The 26,250-nt window shown below is 33.2% G+C and overlaps 1 protein-coding gene and 1 long non-coding RNA gene across 2 annotated transcripts; both read left to right on the top strand.

The window, feature by feature from the left end:
- Positions 1-2,208: 2,208 nt before the first annotated feature.
- LOC127149129 (uncharacterized) lies at positions 2,209-5,065 on the top strand. Its single transcript, XR_007820530.1, has 4 exons — positions 2,209-2,486; positions 3,110-3,159; positions 3,562-3,799; positions 3,964-5,065. It is a non-coding gene; the product is annotated as an uncharacterized LOC127149129 (long non-coding RNA).
- A 9,040-nt stretch (positions 5,066-14,105) lies between these two features.
- LOC103489965 (1-aminocyclopropane-1-carboxylate oxidase 1) lies at positions 14,106-18,639 on the top strand. Its single transcript, XM_008449320.3, has 3 exons — positions 14,106-15,031; positions 16,267-16,627; positions 18,171-18,639. The coding sequence occupies exons 1-3, from the start codon at positions 14,493-14,495 to the stop codon at positions 18,432-18,434; spliced, it is 1,164 nt and encodes a 387-aa protein (XP_008447542.3). The 5' UTR covers positions 14,106-14,492; the 3' UTR covers positions 18,435-18,639.
- The last annotated feature ends 7,611 nt before the right edge of the window (positions 18,640-26,250 follow it).

The following is a 26,250-nucleotide window of genomic DNA, read 5'->3' as shown; positions in this document are numbered from 1 at the left end:
CCCACAAACCATCTCAATCAGAGAATAGGAAGGTTTTCAAGTGGTGGTGCCCCAAAAATTTGGTGATTGGCAGATTCAGAGTCGTCAACGAGCGTAAGTTTTATTCTCTGTAATTTTTTAAAGCATGTTTAATCAATATTTTATGCCAATGTATTGGTATTTTTAAGGTTCTAATTAAAATTGAGTTTCTGTATATTTTCCGCTGTAAAGGGTTTTCATCCCTTCAGAGCTAGCAGCAGTTGTTTTAGCACTAAAAATATGGAGATACTATTTGTTCGGGGAAAAGTGCCATTTTTCACAGATCATAAAAGTCTGAAGTATATTTTTGATCAGAAAGAGCTAAATCTGAGACAAAGGCGATGGCTAGAACTGATTAAAGATTATGATTGTACTATAGAGTATCATCAAAGTAAGGCCAACGTAATAGCAGATGCATTAAGTAGGAAGTCAAGACTTCCGAAGAGTGCCTTGTGTGGTATCCGAGTAGCTTTGTTGAATGAGTTAAGAGGTTCCAAGGTAGTAGTAACTACGGAGGATTCAGGAAGTCTCTTTGCTCAATTTCAGGTTCGGTCTTCTCTAGTAACTAAGATTGTAAGAAGACAGTCAGAAGACAGTAATTTACAGAAGAAGTTTGAGAAATCCAAGAAAGGCTTAGAGGTAGAGTTTGATCTGAGAACAGATGGAGCCATTGTTAAATAGGGAAGATTATGTGTTTCGAATATCAGTGAGCTTAAGAATGCTATTCTAGAAGAAGCTCACAGTTCAGCTTACGTTATGCATCCAGGTAGCACCAAGATGTACAGAACTTTAAAGAAGACTTATTGGTGGTCTGGAATGAAGCAAGAGATAGCTGAATATGTTGATAGATGTTTAATTTGTCAACAGGTTAAACCAGTAAGACAGAGGCCAGAAGGATTTCTTAATCCTTTGCTAATGCCAGAGTGGAAATGGGAGCATATTACTATGGATTTTCTATTTGGATTACCTCGTACATCCAGTGGACATTATGGTATATGGGTAATAGTAGACAGACTCACCAATACGGCACGATTTATACCAATTAAAATGACATTTACGTTAGACCAGCTAGCGAGATTATATGTTGATAAGATTGTGAGTCAGTATGGAGTACCAGTGTCCATAGTTTCATATAGGGATCCGAGGTTTACTTCTAAATTTTGGCCTAGTTTACAAAAAGCAATGGGAACAGGACTAAAGTTTAGTACATCATTTCATCCCCAGCCAGATGGTCAGTCCGAGAGGACCATCCAAACTTTAGAGGACATGTTGAGAGCATGTGTCCTACAACTTAAAGGAAGTTGGGATACCCACTTGCCACTTATGGAGTTTGCTTATAATAATAACTATCAGTCTAGTATCGGTATGGCACCATATGAAGCCTTATACGGGAGACCATGCAGAACTCCTGTGTGCTGGAATGAAGTGGGAGAGCAGAAGTTAGTAGGTCCTGAGTTGGTTCAGATTACGACAAACAATATTAAGTTGATCAGAGAAAATCTAAGGATAGCCCAAGATCGACAGAAAAGTTATGTGGATAAGCGACGAAGAAACCTAGAATTCCAAGTTGGAGATCAAGTTTTCTTGAAATTATCTCCATGGCGAGGTGTTATTCGTTTCGGAAGAAAAGGTAAGTTAAGTCCTAGATATATTGAGTCATATTAGATAACGGAACGAGTGGGACCAGCAGCGTATAGACTTGAGTTGCCAATAGAACTTGCACGAATACATGATGTTTTCCATGTATCCATGTTAAGAAAATATATACCAGATCCATCACATGTGTTGCAAGAGCAACCCGTTGAATTAAAAGAAGATTTGAGTTATGTTGAAGAACCAGTTCAGATTCTCGACAGAAAGGAACAAGTTTTGAGAAACAAAACGATTCCACTCATAAAGGTTTCGTGGAGACATCATGATGCGGAGGAGGCAACTTGGAAACCAGAATATCAGATGAAGAAGAGATATCCGATACTTTTTAGTTAAGCACATTCTAAATTTCGAGGACGAAATTTTCTAAGGGGAAGGTAAGTTGTAAACCCGATATTTTCTTGGTTTAATTTCTTTAAATGTGGAAAAAAAAAGAAAAAGAAAATGGAAATTAAGTGTATATATATATATATTTATATATTAAATAGTTTTATTAAATAAATTAACGAAAAGAAAGAAAAGAAAGGATAAAAAGAAGAAAAGGAGAAGAAAATTTCATTTTTTCTTTTCTTCTTCTTCTTCTCTTCCCTTCACCGCCAAGAATTTTGAAGACATCCAACTTCCATTTTTTTTTCCTTCTTCAATTTGCAGAGAACTTCTAAGAGAGAGTTTGGAAGAAGAAGAGAAATTTTACTAGAATTTTGAGGTTGAAGAAGAGGAGGAGAACTCAAGCAAAGTGTATCCATGGCTGAATTTTAGTTCATTCTGCACATCACTGGTTTTTAATTCGGTTTGAACTCTTCAAAAGGAATTAAGAGGTGAGATTTACATTTACTGAAAGTTAACTCATTTTCAAACAAACTTTATGAAGAACGTTGGAGTGAATTCGGATATTCATTTGGTGCTTTTTGATGAAGAAAACAAGGCAGTTGGTTTTCACTCGAAATCAGGAGGTCTCTGGTTTTTCTTGTATTTTAGAGTGTATCAGTAGAGTTAGAATCTCTATTTAGTATGGTTGGAAAGCTTATTCAATTTACTAAAACTTTCATGAATAAATTGTAAACCAAAAACGACTATAAATCAGTTAAATTGTAGGGACAATTTAAAGAGGTCGTGTGCGCGCGATTCTAGAAGTGGTTCTGTTTTGAGGGTTATCTGAGTTTATGCACGAGGAATCAGATTTATATGTCTTCAGGTAAGTTTTAGAGGATCTCAAAATGTAGATTTTGATATAAAGAACACTCATTTTGGTTAAGTATTGAGAAAGGTATAGTCCTTTGAAGTTTATGTTAGAAATCTGGAAATTTCAGAGAATTGTTGAAATAGGATTTTATTTTTTAAGCTTTGGTTTCTTGAGCGTCATCTTTGGTGCGACATGTTATGTATATCTTTAGGAAACCAAAATTTTTAGAGTTTTAATACTCGGTTGGGTTGTTGGCAGGCCAAGAAGAATTAAACCGAGCTTATAGACCAAAGATCTAGCCCAAGACTGTGAGTGACAAAATCAACTTTGAAATATTTTCCATAACTATTATTATGATTGAATGCGATAAATGTTTATTTACAAAGTCATGAAAGGTATTTGAATTTCATGACTATTTTCAAGTATACATTTGGAGACTAGATTTCTTAAAGAAATTTATGCTAGCACGTAGATGTTAAATATTTGGAAAGTATTTAAACCACAATACTTTAAGCAAAGCATGAATTAGTATGAAGTTTTGTTTTAAGAACTACAATTTTCCACGAAAGAGCTGAGTAAAGTTCGAGCTTTGTGTAAAATTTATAAGCAGGCATGTTTTAATATTTTAAGATGATTTATGAAATTTTTATTAACTACATGACTGAGATCTTGAGCCTGAGGCTAAAGATTACCGTATGCACATTGGTTAGATTCCGGTTTTGACGTTGAGTGTACTCCGTAACAACGATGCTGTCCTGAGTGCTGGGCGGGCCCCACTACGACAAAGACGATGGGAGTGCTGGACGGGTCCCACTACATCGTAGTGCTTGTAAACGTTGTTGTACTGGGTGTACCCTACACAACGTAGATTTGTCATGTTAGTTAAAATGCTTCGATATACTTGATATGCCTTGCTAGATTTCAATGATGAACATGCTGAGTATTTAAGTAAGCTATTCTTACTACTACACGTTTACATTTACGTCTTGTATAAACATATTTATATGTGTAAACTTTTCACGTGCTCTTATCTTTAAATTCATAGTTTTAAACTGAGTCACTCACTGAGCTTCATAGCTCACCCTTTCCAAAATGTTTTACCCATTTTCCAGGTACAGATCGAGTTCCCGGTGCCTGATAGACTGCCTTAGTCTGCTGAAGCTTCATTATCGATTGCCAGTACGTGTTTTGAGTTGGGCATAGAGTCTGTTGTGTTGTGATGTATATACACCCTTGTATGTTATAGATACTCCATAGTTTGTATAAGCTTTAGGAGCTGTAGTTGTGTAAATTTTGTAGGTTATATTTTGATTAAGGTGTCTTTAGGTTTACTCGTGAAATCGGTAAATTTTGAGGTACACTTCATGTATGTGTTTGACTAGCTGTGTTTGACTAGCCTAGGATCCGCTGTGTTTTGTTGCATGTATAATAGTTTATATACTAGATTGGAAGTTCATCACATGAAAGTTTTAAGCAGAGTCGACAGATACAGGTACAGAAAAGCGTTGTTCGTCGGCTTCACGCCATCTTTCGGTCTAAGGTAGCAGGTAGTCCGGGAGGGGGTGTGACACAGATACGCGAGACCCACCATATCTATTCAATTTTGAACTCTTGCGCAGCTGATAAAGCACTTTCCAAGCGTCTTTCTCGAAGATTGTGAGAGTCTGTTAACTCTCATCTTTCTGTTCACAAGATGTCCTTTATCACGAAAGATATGGACATAACTCAAAAAAATTCTTTCTTCTTTTGGGACTTCTTAAAGGAAGATCTCAACATGGCTACATATAAGCCCACTCCTAGGTACCTCACTCATAAGTCAATCTATCTTCCCCTACTTAGACTAAGGCAAGAATGTAATTGCACTTTCTTGGATTTACTTACTCTTCAAAAAGCAAGAAGTAGAATGGGTTGTTAACTCCAACTGGTCAAATCCCAAGATCAATAAAAGTGGAGAAGCTAGATGTTCCCTAACACTCGAAATGTGTGAGCTTCTCTTTTTTATACTATTAGCTTGTCTGAAAATTACTCGCATAGAAGGAAGAAAAGAGAACTGAAGATTGACTAATTGAACTCGCTTGCTAGCCCGCTACATCTTCTTCCTGCTTGCACTTCCAACCAAAAAAGGTCAGATGATAGGTCAAATTTAGAATACCGATTTGAGATCCTAAAGTAAAGGTAAAAACTCCTCCTTCGGAGCGTAGCGGTATTCAGAGATTCAGATGCTCAAACTCAGAATTAAACTCAAAGAAATTCATACATGAAGAAGATTTTTCTCACTACATGAGTCAGAATTGCCTAGCTACCTACTCAATATCTAAAAGTGAGAGGGATTTTGCCTCCCGCTCTACCAAGCTAACCAGGGCAAATAAGCATATATTGAAAGAAAGGATGGAAGAACACCTACTTAACTTAAAGGAAGAAAAGGTTAGAAGCCAAGCTTGAACGAGGCAAGGAACTGGAACCTCTTTCGTACTTGCACTCCTTCCCAGTTGCTTCGCATAGTAATCTTTTAAATATTAAAGTAAAGGCATAACTCAAGAAAGGATCATATTCTATTATTATGCTACTTCTTTCTATAGTCCTATAATAGTAATCTTTGTAATAGTCAAGTCAAAAAACCTACGGACTCAAAATAAAGAGAAAGCCTAGCGAAGCAAGCCAACTGAGAACCTACTACAAAGGAAGAAGATGATAGAGGCTCAAAGAATCTGAGAAGCGCTCTCGAGAAAAATCGGTACGAGTATAATAGAAAGATGAAATCATTCGTGAAAATGTAGATTCTTTTTATTCATTCCAAGTGGTGGTCTAAATCGATGTTTTTTTTTACTATATTCTATTTCTCTGATTTCATGATCAAAGTTATTTATTGAATGTCCAAATTCAAGTGTGAAACAAGGAAAGGGAGTTGTATCGACCCACATACGGTTAGAAGAAGTGAGACCTCAATGACCAAGAGCAGCCACATCCCTTGATCGATATGCTCTTTTATTAGGTATTTTCGTAAGGCCTCATTCAAGGCTAATTTATGGATTTCTCTATAATAGATGTCCCAAGTCATCCTATTGAACTGTTTGACTTTCAGTGGTTCAGAGGACTTGTTCATTCCACTAATATTGTCTGGTGGACGGGTCCAAAGGACTTGTTTATCCATATTCACCTTAACCCTTGATGAATGTGAAGGTCAGACAAGTAGGAATGAGCCACATAAAGAAATCAATGAACAAAGACTCGATAGCAAAAGATCGACTCGAACGGTAACTTAAGCAGAAATGAGAGACTTGATGTTGCAGTTCTTTCTTCCTCTATCCTTAGTCCCAGTTTCGAAGTATCAGAGCAGAGATGGGAATCAGTATGAAGGAGAGACCCATGAATAGGGTAGAGAATAACTAAACTTGGTGAGCATGCTTTCGACGTATGGTAGAATAAGCAAGTCATCTATATCCTTATTTTCTAAGTCAAAGAGGAAAGAGAAGACCAGAGAAAGGAAAAACTAAGAATACGTTATTGAGGATAAGGCTCTTTCTAAAGTAGTTGTTGAAGCTATTGTTTGTGGCTATTACCTATTCAATATTACAAAGGGTCGCTTAGCTAAGATTTGAAAGTTACTTCTAAGTTCTTCAACTTCATTTCCCTAAGTTGATTATCTCATTCCTACAAGCCCACACTCATCCCTTCTAATCCAGACACGGGTCTCACAGCTTGGCATCCTTTTTGGCCATCAAATATCTGATTTTAGAGTGATCAGTATGTACAGTGACTTTGGAACTAACAATGTAGCTTCTACACTTTTCAATCGCAAATACAACGATGAGCAAGTCCTTTTTTGCAGTTGTATAGTTCTCTTGAACATCATTTAAGGTTTTGCTCGCATAGTATATTGGGTGGATCACTTTATCCTTCTTTTAACCCAGTCATAGCCCTTACCGCAACATAACTTGTGTCGTACATTAATTTAAAAGGTTGCGACCAATCAAGTTTAAGGGTACAAAAGTAAAATTTTAGCTTAAATTAAAGCATTTGGGAGATAGTTCAATCTAAATCTTAGAAAGTGCTCAAGGTTGTTGGTCCCTTGTTCATATAATGGATATAAATCTAAAAACATCATCGATGATGGGGATAAAAGTGTATCTACATAAAAGACCCGTTGAGTTTGAAGTAAGTTGGATGCTCATGGGGTTAAGTATCTAGATTTCAAAGTCTAAAGGTTCGTAAGTGAAAAGTCTAGTCTAGGCAAATTAAGAATTCAAGGACTTTAGAAACTAAAATAATTTGAGTTGGCCTTATGAAGTGTTTTGAAGATTGTTATGTCGTCTTGCTTTGTGAAGATAATTGATAGACCTTAATCTTTGCTTCAGGCCAAATTAAAGTGGGGAAAGCGTATAATCCCAGAGGATCAAGTCATGATTGTGAGTGGCTCATTTTCAAGCTTTCTTTATACTTATACATGTTATCCCATGATATTCCTTGGAAATTACCATGATTTAAACTTTTTATGACCATATTTTCGTTTGCGTTTAAACAATGTGTTTACGCATCGTGATTTTAAGAATGTTTATGACTGGGATTTTATAAAAGAGGGTTTCAAGTTCTTGTTTCCATTTATACTTAAACGATGTGTTTATTCATCAGAATTTTAACAATGTGTATGGCTTGAACTCTATAAAAATCGTGTTTCAAGTTTTTTATTATACTTGGTTTTGAAATATGATCAACTGATGTTTATGGTGAACGAGAAGGTGATTTCTTTAAGGCTACGTAAATGTGTTTCCGTAGCGCCACCTATGGTTGTTAGAGGATTCTAAAGCTGAAAAAGATCATGATCGGAGATTCGAGAATCTGAGCCTAGGTAAGGATGTGGATGGAGGATTGTGATATGGCTTCGAACCTAGCTTAACCCATGGTAGGTGGCTCTATGTGCACATAGAGGTTGTTACTATGGTTGGTGCTAATTATGCATGAGCTTCGTTTGGTCGCATGTTTCCTTGTGGATATAGATCATGTGTGAGCTATTCCGAACCGTGTATTTAGTATGCTATCATGGCTGGATTGGATGGAGGTTGTTACTGAGGTAGGTGCTAAGTATACGTGAGCTCCGTGTGACCGTGTGTTTCCTTATGGATATGGATCACATGTGAGCTATTTTGGGTCGTGTATTTAGTATGCTATCATAGTTGGATTTGATGGAGGTTGTTACTGTGGTAGGTGCTAAGTATGCGTGAGCTCCGTTTGGCCGCGTGTTTCCTTATGGATATGGATCACGTGTGAGCTATTCCGAGTCGTGCATTTAGTATACTATCATGGTGGGATTGGATAGAGGTTGCTATTGTGGCGGGTATTAAATATGCGTGAACTAGCTTCGGCCGCATGATTCCTTGGTCATGTGTGAGTTATCCTTTGCCATATATTTAGACATCTTGTCATGGTTGGATTGAGTACAAGTTTTTTGGTTTGATTAGTGGCTATGTGAGAATGATGTTTCAACTATTATTTCATTACTGATGCAAATGTATAGATTTTTTTAAACATGTTTTATGAGTTTTTTACTTTTAAAAATCTGTCACTCACTGAGTTTTTAGCTCATGTTTTCAATGTTTCTCTTCCCCCCCCCCCCTTCAAGTAGTGGTCAAGGACCAAACCAACGTCGAGCTCCCTATCATTGATTGTAAATTGGCATTCTTATTGTATGTATTTACTTAAGTTTTGTTTTGTATAATGGGGTGGTTAGAAATAGTGAGGGTCACACCAAGGTCACGTGTTTTGAGACCCCTTTTGGACTGTAATTATTTTATAACTAATATCTAGTTTGGATAGAAACTCTAACTAAGACTCTGGAATTGCCTAGATGAGTATATGGTGAGACATACTTGATGTTATTTAAGTTTGAAAAGCATAGAAGTGTGATTTTCTTCTAAATTCCAGGTGTGGTTAGTCCATTTTTTAGGGGAGGCTCTGCCAAAATTTTTATAGAATTCTTTTGAAAAGTGTTTTAGTAATTTGCATTGGAAAAGGAATGTTTTAAAAGAGTAGATTCACACCACGATCTAGGTTAGAGTGGAAAATCTAGAACGAGGTGTGTCATTCACATTTCTTACTCACATCATTACACTTGTAATAAACTTTAAGTAGCTAAAAATTCAAACACGAGAGTTCATTGACGAAGGGTGATAATAAAGTTCATGATAAAGGATTGAACAATAATAGAAAATCATATTCTTTTTTCATTATAATTATCGTAAAGAGGGAGATCAAACCTCTCAAGAACGTAATTAGTATTGTCTAGGGATGTTCAAAAAAATAGATAACCTGACCAACCCAAATTATCCAACCCAAACGGTAAGGGTTGGGTTAGGTTAAATTTTATGTTGGGTTGGAATGGATTAGAAAATTGAAGAAAAAAAGTTGACTCAAGTAGTCGGGTTGTGGAAGTAAGAGGTTGGGTTGACCCCAATCCAACCCGATTAATATATATATATACCTAAAACATAAGGTTTAAGGTTCGATATATATCTGTAAGTATATATATGTATGTATATACATAATCGGGTTGGGTTGGATCTAACCATCCTCTTACTTGCACGACCCGACTATACCCAACTCAACTTTTTTTTCTTCAATTTTCTAACTCAACCCAACCCAATTCGGGTTGGTCAAGTTACTGGTTTTTTTTAATACCCCTACCACCAACTCTAATTACCACCTCAGACAACCACCACCAATGACCAACTCTAGTGACCACTATAGACGAACAACTCTAAGCAACTACCTTCAAGAACCACCTTAGGTAACCACCACCACCAACTCCTATGACTAATTCCAATGACTACCACCAATATATTATAAAACTTTAATGGCAACCATTTTGATAGAATCTAAAATTTTGTTATAGTTTCACTAATTGTTTCATTTACACTAATTTCTCTCATATTTTATAAATATCTCAAAACTATGTCATACTCTAAAAAGGTATTCAACTCAAAGTTACTAATATAGTGGAAAGGTTGTATTAGGGTTTGTTTAATTGGTAAGGAATTCAAATTATGCTTTATATTTTTAGGTTTACTAAGTCAAACAAATATGTGAGTGTATATATATATATATATAATTTTTTTTTTTTTTTGAAAAGGTCTTATTAAGTAACAACTTGGGGTGGGGGATTAATTAGAACCCAGGACCTCTTGTCTTCGAGAACATAAAGTTGTAAGTTGAGTTGTGCTCATATTAGCGTCATACAAATATTTGGTAGACAATTATCGAGATTCTATTTCTAAAAATCGTTTTTAGATTCTATGATCCAAATAAATACAAAATTTAAAAAATAACATCTTTTTATATTTTAAGTGTATCAACTTTAGAATTTTAACATTTAAATGTATAAAAGTATAAATAAAAATAAACAATTAGAAATACAAGATTTTAAAAACCACTATCAACTATGTTCAAGACGTGATCAATGTTGAAAGGTGGGTCATAATAGATTAATACACAATAAACACTATCAACTACTTACTACTTATAATCAATGAACAAGGTAGTTAGAGGCAAATAACATAGTGCTTAGAGTTTCTAATGTTTTTTGATATGTTATTTTTTTCCTTTATTTGACATTTTTAAAATTTTTCTTTGTCAACTCAGCTGATTGTTAAATCTAATTTAATCAGAAGGACTATTTTAAGCTTTATTGAAAGTTTAAGGACCAAACTTGAACATTTGGATTGGAGTAGCCAAATGTAAACGATCGTGTAAAAAAATAAAAAATTGTATATAAAGAATCTTGAAAAAAAAACCATTTTGATTGGAGTAGCAAAATGTAAACGATCGTGTAAAAAAAAGTAAAAGATTATGTATAAAGAATCTTGAAAAAAAATCATTTGGATCGGAGTAGCCAAATGTAAACAATCGTGTAAAAAAAAGTAAACGATCGTGTAAATAAATCTAAACGATCGTATAAATAAATCTAAACGATCTTGTAAAGAAATCTAAACGATCGTGTACCAAAAGAATTAAAAAAAATCGTGTACCAAATTAAAAAAAAAATCATTTAGATTTGGGTCCCCAAATCTAAACGATCATATAACAAAATTAAACGATGGAATTAGAAAGAAAAATTGTAGCCATATCTAAACGATCGTGTATAAATTGAACCATATCTAAACGATCGCGTATATATTGAACCATATCTAAACGATCGCGTATAAATTATAATCATAACTAAACGATCGTCTTGTAGTTATATCTAAACGATCGCGTATAAATTATAGTCATATTTAAACGATTGCGTATATATTAAACCATATCTGAACGATCGCAAATATATTACGCGCGCGTTATTGACGGCGTGGTTGACGGGACATTTTTGGTATTTTACACGGTGGGCCTCTGGGCTTTTTTCGTTTTTTGAAATTGTTCTATACAGTGTAAATATTTTGCCGCTTTTTTATATTTTTTTAAAAGACCCCTATATATATATATATGCATATATATATATATAAATAATTTGTTTAGTTAAATTACAAATTAAGAAGAAGAAAAAGAAGGTTCTAGATTTCAACTGAACACCATTGTTAAATATATATATATATAAAGTGATAATTTGCCTAGTTGGATCATGTAACGGCCCAGACCTAGGATTTGGATCAGGATTCAAAATTCAGATCCCCAACATTCCCTTGCGACCTAGCAACATCATCCTTATTATCTCTTAAAGGCTTATTAGAGTGAAATTTCTCCCCACAAACCAACACTAGTCCTTTCAGCATGCTTTGTCCTCATTCACATGTATCCTAGGAAAATTCTCAGGAAGTCGGCCAACATAGAATTGCTCCAAACTTAATTTTGGAATTTCTATGATCAAGCCACCGAAAAGGAAGGTCACCTTGTTGGTATGGATAGTAACTTCTAATTCTTTTAAGTCTTTCTTAACCTTACTTTTCATGTGTTCAAGATCACTCTCATTCTGATGTGATACTGGTTCATTCACATATATATAGAAATTACTAATTTAAAAAAAAAAAAGAAAAAAGGCAAGGTCGAGTTTTCAACCCAAGACCTTAGAGAGAGAAGTAAAAGGAGATATTCACTAGATTTTTTTATTAAAGAAAGGAAAACATAACATACAACTATTATGAAAGACAAGAAAGTTTAGATATTCACTCAACTCTTTTATTAAAGCAATGAAAACATAACATACGACTATAGGCGCAAACTATTTTCAAACCGTCTACACATACGTTAAAATATATTTTTGGTCCTTAAAGTTTCATAGAAGTAACAATTAAGTTTGTAAAGATTTAATCATTATACCATTTTAAATTTGTAACAATTTAATCATTGAGTTAAAATATTTATAATAATTTAGTTCATGGACATTCACGTTTTTGTAACAATTTAGTATGGATAGTAAAAAAATTTCTCAAATTTCTTTTTTTATTATGTGAAAATAGTCTTAATAATACTTTTTCATGATAAGAATTAAATCATTGCAAGTTTTAAAGTAGATGGATTAAATTGTTATAAATTAAATTTAGAACCTAATGTATCATTTAATAATAATCTAAAATTTGGTTTTTCTTCTTGACTTTTAAAAATTGATCATGTAAATAGAACTTAACATATTGATTTTTCATAAGATCGTTTTTGTAATTCAAACTATGTTTTGAAAACTTAGAAGAAATTGAAACACATGTTTTTATTTTAAAAATTGTCTAAAAGATCTGTTTATCGAGAATGAGTGATCACAAATTTAAGGGTATAGTAACTAAATCATAAATGAGTTTTGGCACTTAAAAAAGTTTGTGCAAAAGTGTTTTTTAACCAATTGACTATTTGTTTTACTTTCCTCGACTAAGGCAAATTCAACCTTATTTAAAAACAATAAATATAAGGGGTTTTTTTAGAAAAATATATAACAAAGCGGAAAAGTATTTACATTGTATAGAACAATTTCGAAAACGAAAAAAGTCTAAAGGTCCACCGTGTAAAATACCAAAAATGTCCCGTCAACCATGTCGTCAACAACGCACGCGTAATATATTTGCTACACGATCGTTTAGATATGTTTAGTGCACAATCGTTTAGATATGGCAACAATTTAACTTTTCAATTTTATTGTTTAATTTTGTTAGACGATCATTTAATTTGGTTACGTTTAAATTTGGTTACACAATCGTTTAGGTTTCGCTAAACGATTTTTTTAAATTCTTTTGCTACATGATCGTTTATTCTTTTTTACATGATTGTTTAGATTTGCTTACACGATCGTTTAGCTTTGGCTAAACGATTTTTTTTAATTTTTTTTATACATGATTGTTTAGATTTGTCTATCCGATGATTTATTTTTTTTACACGATTGTTTACATTTAGTTACTCTAATCTAAATGATTTGTTTTCAAGATTCTTTATACACGATCTTTTAGATTTTGCTATTTTTTGTACACGATCGTTTAGATTTGGTTACCCAAATTTAAACGACGTAAAAAAAGAAGAGGAAAAGAAGAAAGACAATGAAAAGAAATCACAACGAAAAAAAAAATAGAAAAAAGAAGAAAGACGATGGGAAGATTAAACGATGCAAAAAAAGAATCAGCAAAGAAGAAAGACGAAAGAAAGAAATCGAAAGACGATGAAAGAATCGCACCAAGGAAAAGAAGAAAGGCGTGAGGGGCTAATCTAAAATATTTTAAAAAATGGCTATATGGGCTTTAAATTTGTAAATAGTTTGATGTTTTGTTGCGTTTACGAAAGTTTTCTAAATATAATCATATTTCTTTGGGATAGTTGCAAATGTAGCAATTGTATTCAAAATAATTAAGTACATACCAACATTTTTAAAAAATTGTAAATATAGCAAAATCTGTCAAAATCTATCAATGATAAAAGTCTATCGCTGATAGATCATGTATCAAATGTTGGTCTATCACTGATAAACCATAAGAGTCTATCAACATAAAACTCTATCATTGATAGATTTTGCTATATTTGCAATTTTTTTTAAAATGTTGCTACATACTTAATAATTATTCTAAAAATTGCTAGTCATTGTAATTACCCTATTTCGTTTTCACAAACTATACTTTTTCCAAATCACAAATTAAAAAACATGTTAACGTAAGAAAAGAGCTCAAAGATGCCATTGAACTATTAATTATCTTTTAAAATTAATTAATTAATTATGTTCTTTTGCACTATGATATAGCTTTGTTCTGCCCCACAAAAACCTCCATCTTATAAACCCTAAAATCTCTGTGCTTCCCAATGGCGCCACACCATAATGACATCACAACCTCAGCTGTGAACCACATCCAACATTAATATCTTTCACAAATTCAAAAAGAGAAATCAAAAGCAAAAGAAATAAAGAAAGAAAGACGAAGACGATGAATGAATCACACAGTTAGTTAGAATTATATAAAGAAAGACAGAAGCTTCAAAAAAGAGAGAAACAGAGAAACAGAGTAGACCCATTAAAAAGCTCTCCAATCCAGTATGATTTCCTCCATGTTCCTCAATTTCATGACATCCCATCATTACTTCTTCATCTTTCCCTTTTTCCCTTTTTAATTTCTTCATTTCCCTCAACCTTGTTCGAAAACCAAAACTCTTCTTCCTCTATTTCGCCTTCTTTTTCCCTGTTTTCTTTTCATCCATGGTAATGATGTCGCCTGAACGCGCGGCGGCGACTCCCTTCGAGTTCCGGGCACCGCCGCCATCTCCCATCGGAACCAGTCGCCGGTCCTCCGTCACAAACGATGAGGTTCTCACAGAATTCCTCGAGCACTCTCTCCGTGTCCCTGATCTCGTTTTGCCGGAAACCATTTTCCCGAGGGAGAGATTTGTTGAGAACCCACCGAGAATTGATTTTCGGTTGATTGAATCGTACGATCGTGATTCTGTTTTGAAGATTTTGGATTCAATGCGTAGCTTTGGGTTTTTCCAATTGGTGAACCATGGAATTCCGGTAGAGCTAATTGGGGCAGTTGCAGAGGCAGCGGATGCAGGGGTTTTTGGGATATCGCCGGAGAAGAAGGTGGCGGTGGGGAGGTCGCCGGAGAAGGCGTATGGGTTTGAGGAGCTTTGGCATGGAGAGGATGAGAGTGAGGTTAGTGAAGAGTTTGTGTGGAACAGAGATGAAGATTTGAAAATGGAAATGGAGGCCATTTCGCCTATTGGATATTCCAATTTCAGGTTATTTTTCTTTTCTTATTATCCAAATATTATCAATTTGATATTAAATATATGGGTTTCTTCTTCTTCTTATTTATTTATTTATTTGATAGAGATTAGAATATATGAGTTAAGTGTTAATTATCATCTCAAATTTAGCCTAAAAGAATCTCATTTGAAATTTTATAATCTAATATTGGTCCTTGATGTATCGATCTATTGAACCAAAAACACAAACAAAAACGGAATAATTTATTTTCCAATTTTGCATCGTTTTAATATTGTGGTTTAAGTTTTAAAAATTTCAATCCAATCCTACTTTTATCGCAGTTGAATTGGTTAATTAAATGGCATCGCAACATAAAGATTTTGTCTACAATCTAATTACTTTGCGACATTTAAGACATTGTATTTTCAAAAAAAAAAAATAGAATGGTGCATATTTTATCGATATGTACCCTCTATTTAACGTTTATATGTATGTGTACATGTATATGTATAGAATTTTATGGTTTATTGTCTTCTTAGACTAAGAGTGTATTCAAACTTAAAGCCTACATTCAAAAGTTAGAAAAGGGAAGACCATTTTTTATAAACCATTTTGTATTTTATTTTAGGTTTTTGAAAATTGTGCTTATTTTCCCTCATCTTCTTATTCTTAAGTTTCATGTTTAATATATAAATATTGTATTTTTTTAACCAATTTCCAAAAAGAAAAAAATAATTGAAAGTTAATTTTTGAAGTGACTTCCATATTGAAAAGACCCTTAAAATCTACACGAAAAATATATTAACTAATAGATAGAATTGATATTTACGTACTGAATTTAAAAAAACAAAAAATAAAATACCAATGGTTTTTTAAAAAAAAAATCATTTTTGTTTATAGAAATCACCAAAAAAAAAAATCAAATACATACATACGATGACCATATAAGTAAAAATGGGTGAGAAAAGAAGCACAATTTGGTCCTAAAACAATATTACCATTCGATCTAGGTAAATTTCTTTAATAAGTTGTAACAAGAATTCAAATTTCCAATATTAATTAATGAAATTGAAAAATGAAAGATTGTGTTTCTTTTTTCAACAAACCAATGACAAACAATATTACAACTCACATTAAGAATTTGTTTTAATATAACATTAAAAGGGAAAAATCCATTTCCAAAGACACTAATTGCAGAATTGAATACAAATTTAAAAACTCATTATGTATTTGATGAACTCTCTCATGCATCTCTTTGTTCATGCAGCAAGAAAATGGAATGGCTAACACAACTAACAGAGAAATTGGGAGAGAAAATTTTAGAAATTTTCCTAGAAAACAGTGGGAAAATTGCAAGAAACGAAGTGTTTTCTGGGCATGGATCAGTGTGGTGTATGTACAAACAAAAGATCAAGCAAAGATTGAGTGTTTGGAACGATGAATTAGAAAACTGTTTCAAACATGATGTCATCAGAATGCTCATAAGAGGAACTGATTTCTCTCATGCTTTTTGCTTCCATTTCTGCCATGGATCTTCTCCTCTATTCCATGCTTACTCCAAGAGAGGTTGGGTTTCGTTCGTAGCCGATGAATCCGCCGTTGTTGTCACCGTCGGTGATCATATTCAAGTACGTCATACTTCTACTCTAATTTGATATTGATTTTGTTTTAGAATCACCGTGGAAAGAAAATATATATATATACAAAACAAATAAGAGTAAAAGTGATAAACATTAGTGCTATATTTCTTTTCTTTCTGAGTTACTTTAACCACAAATAACTTGACGTTTAATTAGTATTATTTTAAAATGGATTTTTTTAGATGATAGAATGTTGAAAAAGATAGGAATTAATAATGAAATTAAGCTTAGAAATGTAAAACTCGAGCTAGCTTAGCTAGGGATAATATAATATGTTTATTATGTGGGGGGATGGCTTTCCTCTATCCCTATGTCCACATTTCATTCTCTATTCCACAAAAATTTAGGTTAAGTTTTATGAGGCTGATGATTGAATTGTTTTCATGTGATAAATTAACTTTTGTTTCGTTTTCTTAAATCATAATTAAATTAAATAGTTTCTCTTTTGAGTTTTTTTTTTATTTAACTAGTTAATTTTGTCAGAATTTCACTTAAAAAGTTAATTTGAATAAGAGAATCTCCTATTTTAATAGAAAATTCTTTAATTACTTCCTAGTTTAAACAAAATAATTAACCTATCAATTCGTATATGATTGACATATTTATGATCCAAACAGTGTTCTATCTGTATAAATTAAATACATTAAATTATCTATGTAATGAAACAACAAAAACATAAAATTTAGCTCAGATGTGGTTCATAACAATAACAAGAACACTAATAATATATGGCAATGGAAAAATGGAACGGTATGTACCCGTATCCATTATATTTAGTTCAACAAGAAGTATGGTTTGGAGAGATTAGAACCTCCGGTCTCTTGGTCGATCATTAATATTGTATACCTAGTTGAGGTTTGCTCATGTTGACTCATGTCTCATCTTTGTTTAACTTATGAAAAAAAAAAACATTTCCTTCATTTTTCACCATGTTCACGTTGAGAAAGAATGAAAGGATGCTTATTACTTTTCAGTACAACAATCGTAAGATCAAAGATCAAGTCCCACCTACCTTTAAGATAAGAGATTATGTCAATTATTATTGAGTATAAATCGAATCCAATTTAAAGTTAGAGCTTCAAATACTCTGGAGAAAGTTAGCTATTTTCACTAATGAAAGATTACGACTACGATGTAATTCACCCTTATAAAATTGAGTCATAAATTTTTTTAAAAAGAGTGTTATGGTGTGTTTTAATTGTTTGAATAATACTAAGATTATTGAGATTAGATGCGAAAAAACTGAAAATCAATTCAATTCAAATTAATGAAGGTGACAAAATTAAATACTTCCATAAATGTAAACTCTTTCTTTTCATATATAATTTTACAAAAATGGGCATCATTTGTTGAATATGGATCCACTCAAAAAGTTGGTGTAATTATAACATTAATTAAAGTTGAATTAAGAAAAGGGGTTGAAATATTTAAATTAAGTGAAACGAAATTTAATTGTATTAATTTTGTACTAATCCCTATCATTGCATCAACTTTCTTTTCTTTCTCTCTAAATAATTAAATTGAACCTCAGGGATGGAGTGGTGGGCAATACAAGCATGTGATTGGTAGGCCAATTTATAAAGATCATAACAAAGAGGAACAAAGTGGGAGCAATAATAATAACAATGGCATCTCAATGGCTTTTCTCTTTTCTCCAACTTCTTCTTCATCATCATCATCATCAAATGCCCTTAAGTCCCCCAATGAAATTAGGACTCTTTCATTAGCCCATCAAGCTCTATTTGCTCTCTTCTTAACTCTTCTTTATAATTTTTTCTTTTATATTCTCAAATAAATACATTTGCCTATGGTTTGGCTTTGTTTCTATTTGTTTCTTTCATATATATCATATTCTTCCATTTGAAATGAGATATATGTAGTATATGAGTTTTCTTTTGTTTGAGTTAGTATGCACGAGAATGATTCTAGTCGTGTTACTATCATTTTTTTCTTTTTCTGTATATGAACTTATATAATTAAGAAGTAAATCATCCTATCAAGTTAAGTTTGTTACAATTGAATAATATTGTTCTATAAGGACAACTGAAATTTAATTATAATAGATTTTAGAAGCTAAGTTTGTGTAATATAATTATAATAATGTAACTTCATAGTTTATGGCTAATCTAGGACTTTAATTCTAATAAATATTTAAATTAGTAATGTTTTTTCTTTTAGGGAAATTTGATTATAATTCAATTAGTTCAAGAGTAAATAATTTATTTATTCTCCCTAGGACATAAGTTGTAATACTTTTAAGTTTTAAAGGTAGAGTTGGACTATTGTTCAAAAATACATAATTTGAAGTTTGTGATAATTATTGTTACCATTTTTATAGTTTAGAAATTTCTTAATTAAATGCACAACGTACTATTAATGAAAATTTTAAATGATGTGTGAGATAAATAAAAATGGCTTCAATTTCAATATGGAGAAAATGTATGAAAAGGAAGCTTGAACTTCAAGGCTATCTCTCATGGTTTAAAATAATATATTTAGAATGGAATTGACTTAAGTTTTTATTATTTATAATCCTCAATAAGTTAACATTAAATCTTGACTGACTCAAAGTTTAATTTATTGGGACAAAACTTCTGATCCTATGGAAATAAGTAGAAAAATAACAAAGATGAATGACAGCAATAAAATCTAAAAATATAAGAATTTGCAGGAAAACTTTCAATTTGGAGAAAAATAATGGAAAAGAAAGAAATCTCCTATAAAAAAAAATGTGATTTTCTCTTCCCATATCCATATCTTAATTACAAGAACACTCTCAAAACTTATTGCAACTCTCACTTTTTACCCACTTTCCAATTAAAGGATACAAAATAAATTTAATTAGAGTTAACACGCTAAAACTTAAGATGCTTATAACTGGGACATTTGTAAATAAAAGATATAGGCTTTTTCTATTAGGCTTGGAACCACACACCTTTCTACAAACTAACAAATGTGAGATACTTGCATTTTTAATATTTTGTCAGAAACCCTACATAATTGTCTAGATGAAATAAGGGTTATCTTTGACACACAAGGTATCACATTACACACACAATAGTTGCAACAATCGTATGAATATATTAGTAACAATGCACAACTTGAAAATACTGCAAGATAGAACACAAGATTTGGAACTAAGCTGTTGGTGCAAAACCACAGATATGTACGGGGTAAGCGCCTCATATGATTTCATTAATATAAAAGTTAAACTATAATAATATAATACTTACCTATAAATAACAATAAATTACAATGACACACAATTGATCAACTTAGTGAATAATTATCATTAGGCTCTTCCTAGGTGTGAAGTTTCCCTAAGTGTAAAATTCTCTGATCTTAACAAGAATTTATATTATTCTACCTTCAAATGAAGATCATTTCATTAGTAATATTTAAGCTTCCTTATCTAAGAAAATTCCTTCTCAAGTTGTAGAAGACAATTCTAGAGAACAACATAGCATAAGTCCCTATAATTATAGCACACTACACCAATGACTCACAAATAACCCAAAAGCTCATATAAAAAAAAAAAAAAAAAAAAAGTCTCAAAGGTAGCCCAATTTAGAAGGATAATCAACCAAAAGTCAACCAAACTAGCTCCAAGAAGGAAAGAATCCTTTAGGGTATAAATTAAATCACCTAGAATTTGAGTCTGCATTTACTTTAACATGGATAAGAATTAAATCTTCAACATCTAAGAAAAGAAGAAGCTTATATTGGGGTATCTGATCTTTTTCATGAATTCAACTATTTTGTTGAATAAAAAATACTTCCTTGCATGCTAGGGGTTTAAGAATTGATCTAACACATGCACAAGCTAGCGGCAGGTTTTAATTATGAGTTAGGTTTAACAATTTTGAGATCATTTTGAACCCAACTATTTATTGTTTTTATTAATTTCATTTGTTTTACAGAACTGGAGGTCCTTAAAAAATAATATTAATAAGTAAACTTTTTTCTACAATAGTAAATTAACACATAGAAATACTGTATTCATGTAGTGGTTGCAAAAATAATCAATGGTCAACTAATTATTTAAATAAACTATGAGAAAATAAAAGATTTTTTTAAAATAAACTAATAGTTCAAACATTTTTTTACTCTATAAAGAATATAAAACATATTATTTAGATATTTTCGAAATGATTCGATGGTCCCAAAACTCTTGACAATATATTCGAATTTTAAATCATTCTAGTTAAATTTAGAATAGCATATATTAATTTGACTTGGTTTGAGTGAGTATAGAAAAACAATTTATATAATAAAAAACTAACTAACAAGAAGTTAATATTTTTTAAACCACTTGTATTTTAATTTCACATATTAATGTATGATTTAATTTTACCCGTTTATTTGACAAAGATTTTGTCAAGTAAAGACTTTCTAGCTTCTTCTACAACTCTTTTGTAGTAGTAGCCTCATCCACTAACCTAAACACTTAATCTGATAGATACAGATACAGAAGAATCGTTGAATAGGCAATTTCATCCATATCTCTTTCTTCACTTTTTGTAATATTTTATAGATGTCTCTCTTCATCTAAGATTTTATGTAATGCCCAAAATAAGGTAATTTTAATCTTAATTATCTTAAATTTAATTTTAACTATGTTGAAATTATTTTGGGTGTTATTTGATTTAATAGTCGAAATTATTGATTTCGTAAAAATTAGAATTTAATTAGATGTTTTAGGAAGATATCTAATTAATTATTTGAAAGTGTTTGTTTTAAGTAAATTGTGGTTGGGAAAATTGTATTTTAGGGAATTATAATTAATTATTATTATTATGGGCATTACTCTACTGCATCTGTCACTCAAGTAAACCTCGCTGCAATAGAACAAAGATACCAAGATATGCTAAGAGATGCATTGGCGCCATTTCATGTTGTCCAATAGACCTCGCCAGCCCCTGCTCAGGTCCTATTGGAACCCCAGAACGTGTCAAACCAACTGTCGTAGAGGCTAAACATCTGAGAGATTTTTGGAAGTACAACTCCAAGACGTTTGACGGGTCCTTGGAAGATCCCACCAAGGCCCAGATGTGGTTGGCTTCTGTAGAGACCATCTTTCGCTATATAAAGTGCCCTAATAACCAAAAGGTTTAGTGAGCAATATTTTTTTTTACAGACAAAGGCACCGCTTTGAGGGAGACTACAAAGAGAATGCTGGGTGGTTATGTCAACCAGATAACTTAGGAGCAGTTCAAGGAGAGTTTCTATGTCAAATTCTTCTCGGCCAGCTTGAGGTATGCTAAGCAGCAAAAGTTTCTGAACCTAGAGTAAGGTGATATAACTGTAGCAATACGATGCAGAATTTGATATGTTGTCTCGCTTTGCTCCTGAGGTAGTAGCGAATGAGGCTGCCATGATTGACAAGTTTGTTAACAGTCTTAGATTAGACCTCCAAGGTTTCGTTCGAGCCTTCAGGCCAACCACCAACGTTGATGCACTGTGCCCGACGGTGGATATGAATCTACATGAGAAAGCTGATCCGTCGAAGACTGCAGAGAAATGGTCAACCGTAAGTTAGAAGAGGAAGGCTGAGTTGTAGCCTACTATAGCGCCATAGAGGAATCTGAGGTCAGGTGGTGTTTTTCAGTGGCATCGTCAGGAGATTGCTACAGCAGGAAAGACCTTGAGAGAACTACCTGCCTGTCGTAGCTGTGGGAGATCTCATGGAGGACGTTGCTTAACAGGAAGTGGAGTTTGTTATAAGTGCAAGCAACCAGAGCATATAGTTGACTTTTATCTTTAAAAACTGTTTGGGGCTACCTCGAACTAGACTCTCACTCCCCAGCAGGAAATAGTTTTTCCCACTACTCGTTAGGAAGCCAAGCAAGCTAGTATTGTGATGACAGGTATGCTCCCAATCTTAGGGTCAAACAATGAGCGTCGCCAATGTCAAACAACCAACTGCCGAGAAAAGCAACCACGACCGAAAAACTCGTCGCCAATGAGCATCGAGAATATTGGAAGAACGTCACTAAAATCCCGACTTGAAATAAGCCCAAATCCGTCGAATCTCAACGCTGCAACTGTTGTCGATACTCGTTGTCAATGCCCCAAAAACTAATATCCAAATGTTGGCCAAAACCGTCGCTACCCAACGTCTGAAAAATGCCACCGAAATCATGTTGTGATTCTCTCTCTATTCGTTGGAAAACGTCGCAAAATAGCACTGCCAAGTGCCTTCACCACCGTTCTCTCTCTCTCTCTCTCTCTCTCTCTCTCTCTCTCTCTCTCTTTTCTGTGTTTTTTTCTTCTTTTACGGCTACCCCTATCTCTATTTTAATCTTCTTTTTTTTCTTTTAACTTAAAATAAAGAAGATAAGCTTAATTTCAGAATTGTCAACGAGACATAATTATAGTTTTGTCTCAACTAAAAACCTCAATTTAAATCTCTTAAATATTTGTCAATTTTTCTATAAATCTCCATCATGACAAACTATTTAAGACACCAAACTGATTCTCCCAATCACCCTATCACCCAGAATTAACCTTCAGCTCATTTGATCGATATTTAATCCTATAAGCTGGAAGAACCTTGGCTACCAACTAGCTTTATACCTAGGCTTACTGTCACCTCCTGACTTGAACCACTTTGGTTGAATGAGTTTCTGAATAGGAGGCTTTGTAACCAATGACCATGTCTGATTCTTTTGCAAAATAGACAACTCTGCTTCCATAGCATCCTTCCGATGTTTCTTCGAATCAGATGCAATACTGTCACTACAAACTCCCTCATAAATCAAAATCCTCTCATGTTGAGACTGTGCACCATCAAATTGAGACTGCTTTGTAGCCTCTGTTTGTGAAACTAGTTATGACTGGTCACTAGATACATATGAACCTTTGTCTGATGGTCGTACTTCAAAATCAATTCTGACCTCTATCACAACATGATCAACTGTCTGCTGTTTCTGTTGCTCTAATGTCATAGCAGTACTACCTGAAACTGCAGTACCTTCCAACACATACAAATCATTCCTTGATGTTCCCCTAAGTTTAACCAAAGAACCCTTGGTAACTTTCATAATTCCATTCTCAAATTTTATGGTATAACCTGATCTATCTAATTTACCAAGAGATATTAAATTACATTTGAGTTCTAGAACATACCTCACATTAGGAAGCATTTTGATCTTCCTGTCATGTGTTGCAATTTGAACTGAACTAGTTCCCTTTACTTCATAGGTACCATCATCACCCAATAAGACTTTTCCTCATCACTTTTCTGAAAGTTAAGAAAAAAATTCCGATTAGGAGCCATGTGAAATGTGCACCCTGAGTCCATGATCCAAGCATCATGTATATCCCTGTAAGACATCATTAGGACCTCTACTGAATCATACCCTGATTCATACCCATCAATAACATTCGCTTCACTAGTCTCAGCTACATGCTTGCTACTTGATGCTTCCTTGCTCTTATTTAAAGGGAAGTTTTTCTTAAAGTGGCCTTTATGACAAAGGAAACACTTTCTAGCTTCCCCCTTTGAATTCATCCTAAAACTCTTCTCTTTGCCTTTCCAGCTCTTTTTATCACTTCTTCCTTTGGTCATGAGTAACTCTCTATCCTTGCATTTTTTCTTGATTTTGAGATTTCTAGTCTTCAAGGCATCCAACACTATACTCATGGTCACTGAATCCCGATCATATTTAATAGCTGTCTTAACCTTTCGATATGTTTCTGGTAATGAGTTTAAAAGAATCACTGCTTATTTCTCATCCGATATCTTCTCACCAATGTTATTGAGATCAACTATAATCTTCTAAAATTCATCCAGGTTCTCTTCTAAGCCTTTACTTTGGTCCATCTTATATCCAAAGAATTTCTCCTTTAGATATAATTTATTTGCTTCTAAGTCTTTACTTTCGTCCATCTTATATCCAAAGAATTTCTCCTTTAGATATAATTTATTTGGCAAGGACTTTGTCAAGTAAAGACTTTCTAGTTTCTTCCACAACTCCCTTGTAGTAGTAGCCTCATCCACTAGCCTAAGCACTTCATCTGACAGATACAGAAGAATAGATGAATAGGTCATTTCATTCATATCTCTTTTTTCACTTTCTGTAATATTTTCTAGAAGTTTCTCTTCATCAAAGATTTTAGCTACTTTATGTTGAACCAAAATAGCTCTAATCTTTTTCTTCCAAAGAGCAAAGTCACCATTTTCATTAAATTTAGACATCTCAAACCGCATCAAAGCCATCTTTACAAAAAAATGATTTAACCAAGATATGTCAACTGCGAACTACTACATAAAACCCAAATCTCTTTTGGATCGAATTGAGCTCTGATACCACTTGTTACGAATTATTGCACTAAATCAGAGAACACAGCGCCAAACCAACCAGAACGCAATTGCCAAATAACCACAAAGTAAGCAATAAAAGAATAAGCGACACAAAGATATATAGTGGTTCGACCAATTCGGTTTACATCCACTTTGAGAACCAGCTAGGAGGGATTTTATCAAGAGAAAATTCAAGATACAAATTACAGATATCAACAAAGTAATATGCAATCTGTAATATTATCGCTTAACGCGACTTTACCATCGACGAAACACCAAGAAACTTAGAGAACCACGTGTCAGATGTTGCCTTTGATACCGAGACATAAAACACACTAAAATCTACCTCATTTGATCGGAGACCCACGTGTCAAACAACCAACTGCCGAGAAGAGAAACCACGACAGAAAAACCTGCCACCAATGAGCATCGAGAATACTGAAAGAATGTCGCTGAAATCCCGACCTAAAACAAGCTCAAATTCGTCTGATCTCAACGCTGCAACTGCCGTCGATACACGTTGTCAATTCTCCGAAAACTAAGACCCAAATGTTGGCCAAAACCGTTGGTACCCAACGCCTGAAAAATGCCACCGAAACCACGCTACAATGCTAACTCTATTCGTTGGAAAACGCCACAAAATAGCACCGCTGAATGCCTTCACCGCCGCTCTCTCTCTTTCTCTTTTGTGTTTTTTCTTCTTCTGCGGCTTCCCCTATCTCTATTTTAATCTTCTTCTTTTCTTTTAACTTAAAATAAAGAAGATAAGCTTAATTTCAAAATTGCCATTGAAACATAATTACAGTTTTGCCTTCAACTAAAATCCTCAATTTAAATCTCTTAAATATTTGTCAAATTTTCTACATAAATATATCAAAATTAAATTTTTTTTCATTTAACATTAATAATGATGATAGACGTAATGGTGATTATACCTATAAAGACAACAACATGACATAATTCTCAAGCGTAATCAGATTAAGCACCCTTAACTCATCAATCAAATTTCATAATTTTATTACAAATTTGGACGTGGGCACTATGCATCAGAACAATTGTATAACACAAGTAAACCAACCAAGAGTAATCAAGTGAGATCACCCTTCAATTTTTTTTTTTTTTTATTATTATTATTCTCATTGATCTATTACGTTTTCAATAAAGTAAATGTAACCTAAATGTGCCACCATTTTGATCAAGTTAAAAGAGTTAAGTCAAAAACCATTTAATACCATTTTTGGTCGTAGGATATAATTGATCTCATCAAGCAATTCTTTACGTATTTTTAAAAAGTATAGTTGATAAA

The sequence above is a fragment of the Cucumis melo genome, chromosome 4, assembly GCF_025177605.1.
Source record: "Cucumis melo cultivar AY chromosome 4, USDA_Cmelo_AY_1.0, whole genome shotgun sequence".
Lineage (NCBI taxonomy): Eukaryota > Viridiplantae > Streptophyta > Magnoliopsida > Cucurbitales > Cucurbitaceae > Cucumis > Cucumis melo.
This window is presented reverse-complemented; position numbering and strand designations above follow the sequence as displayed.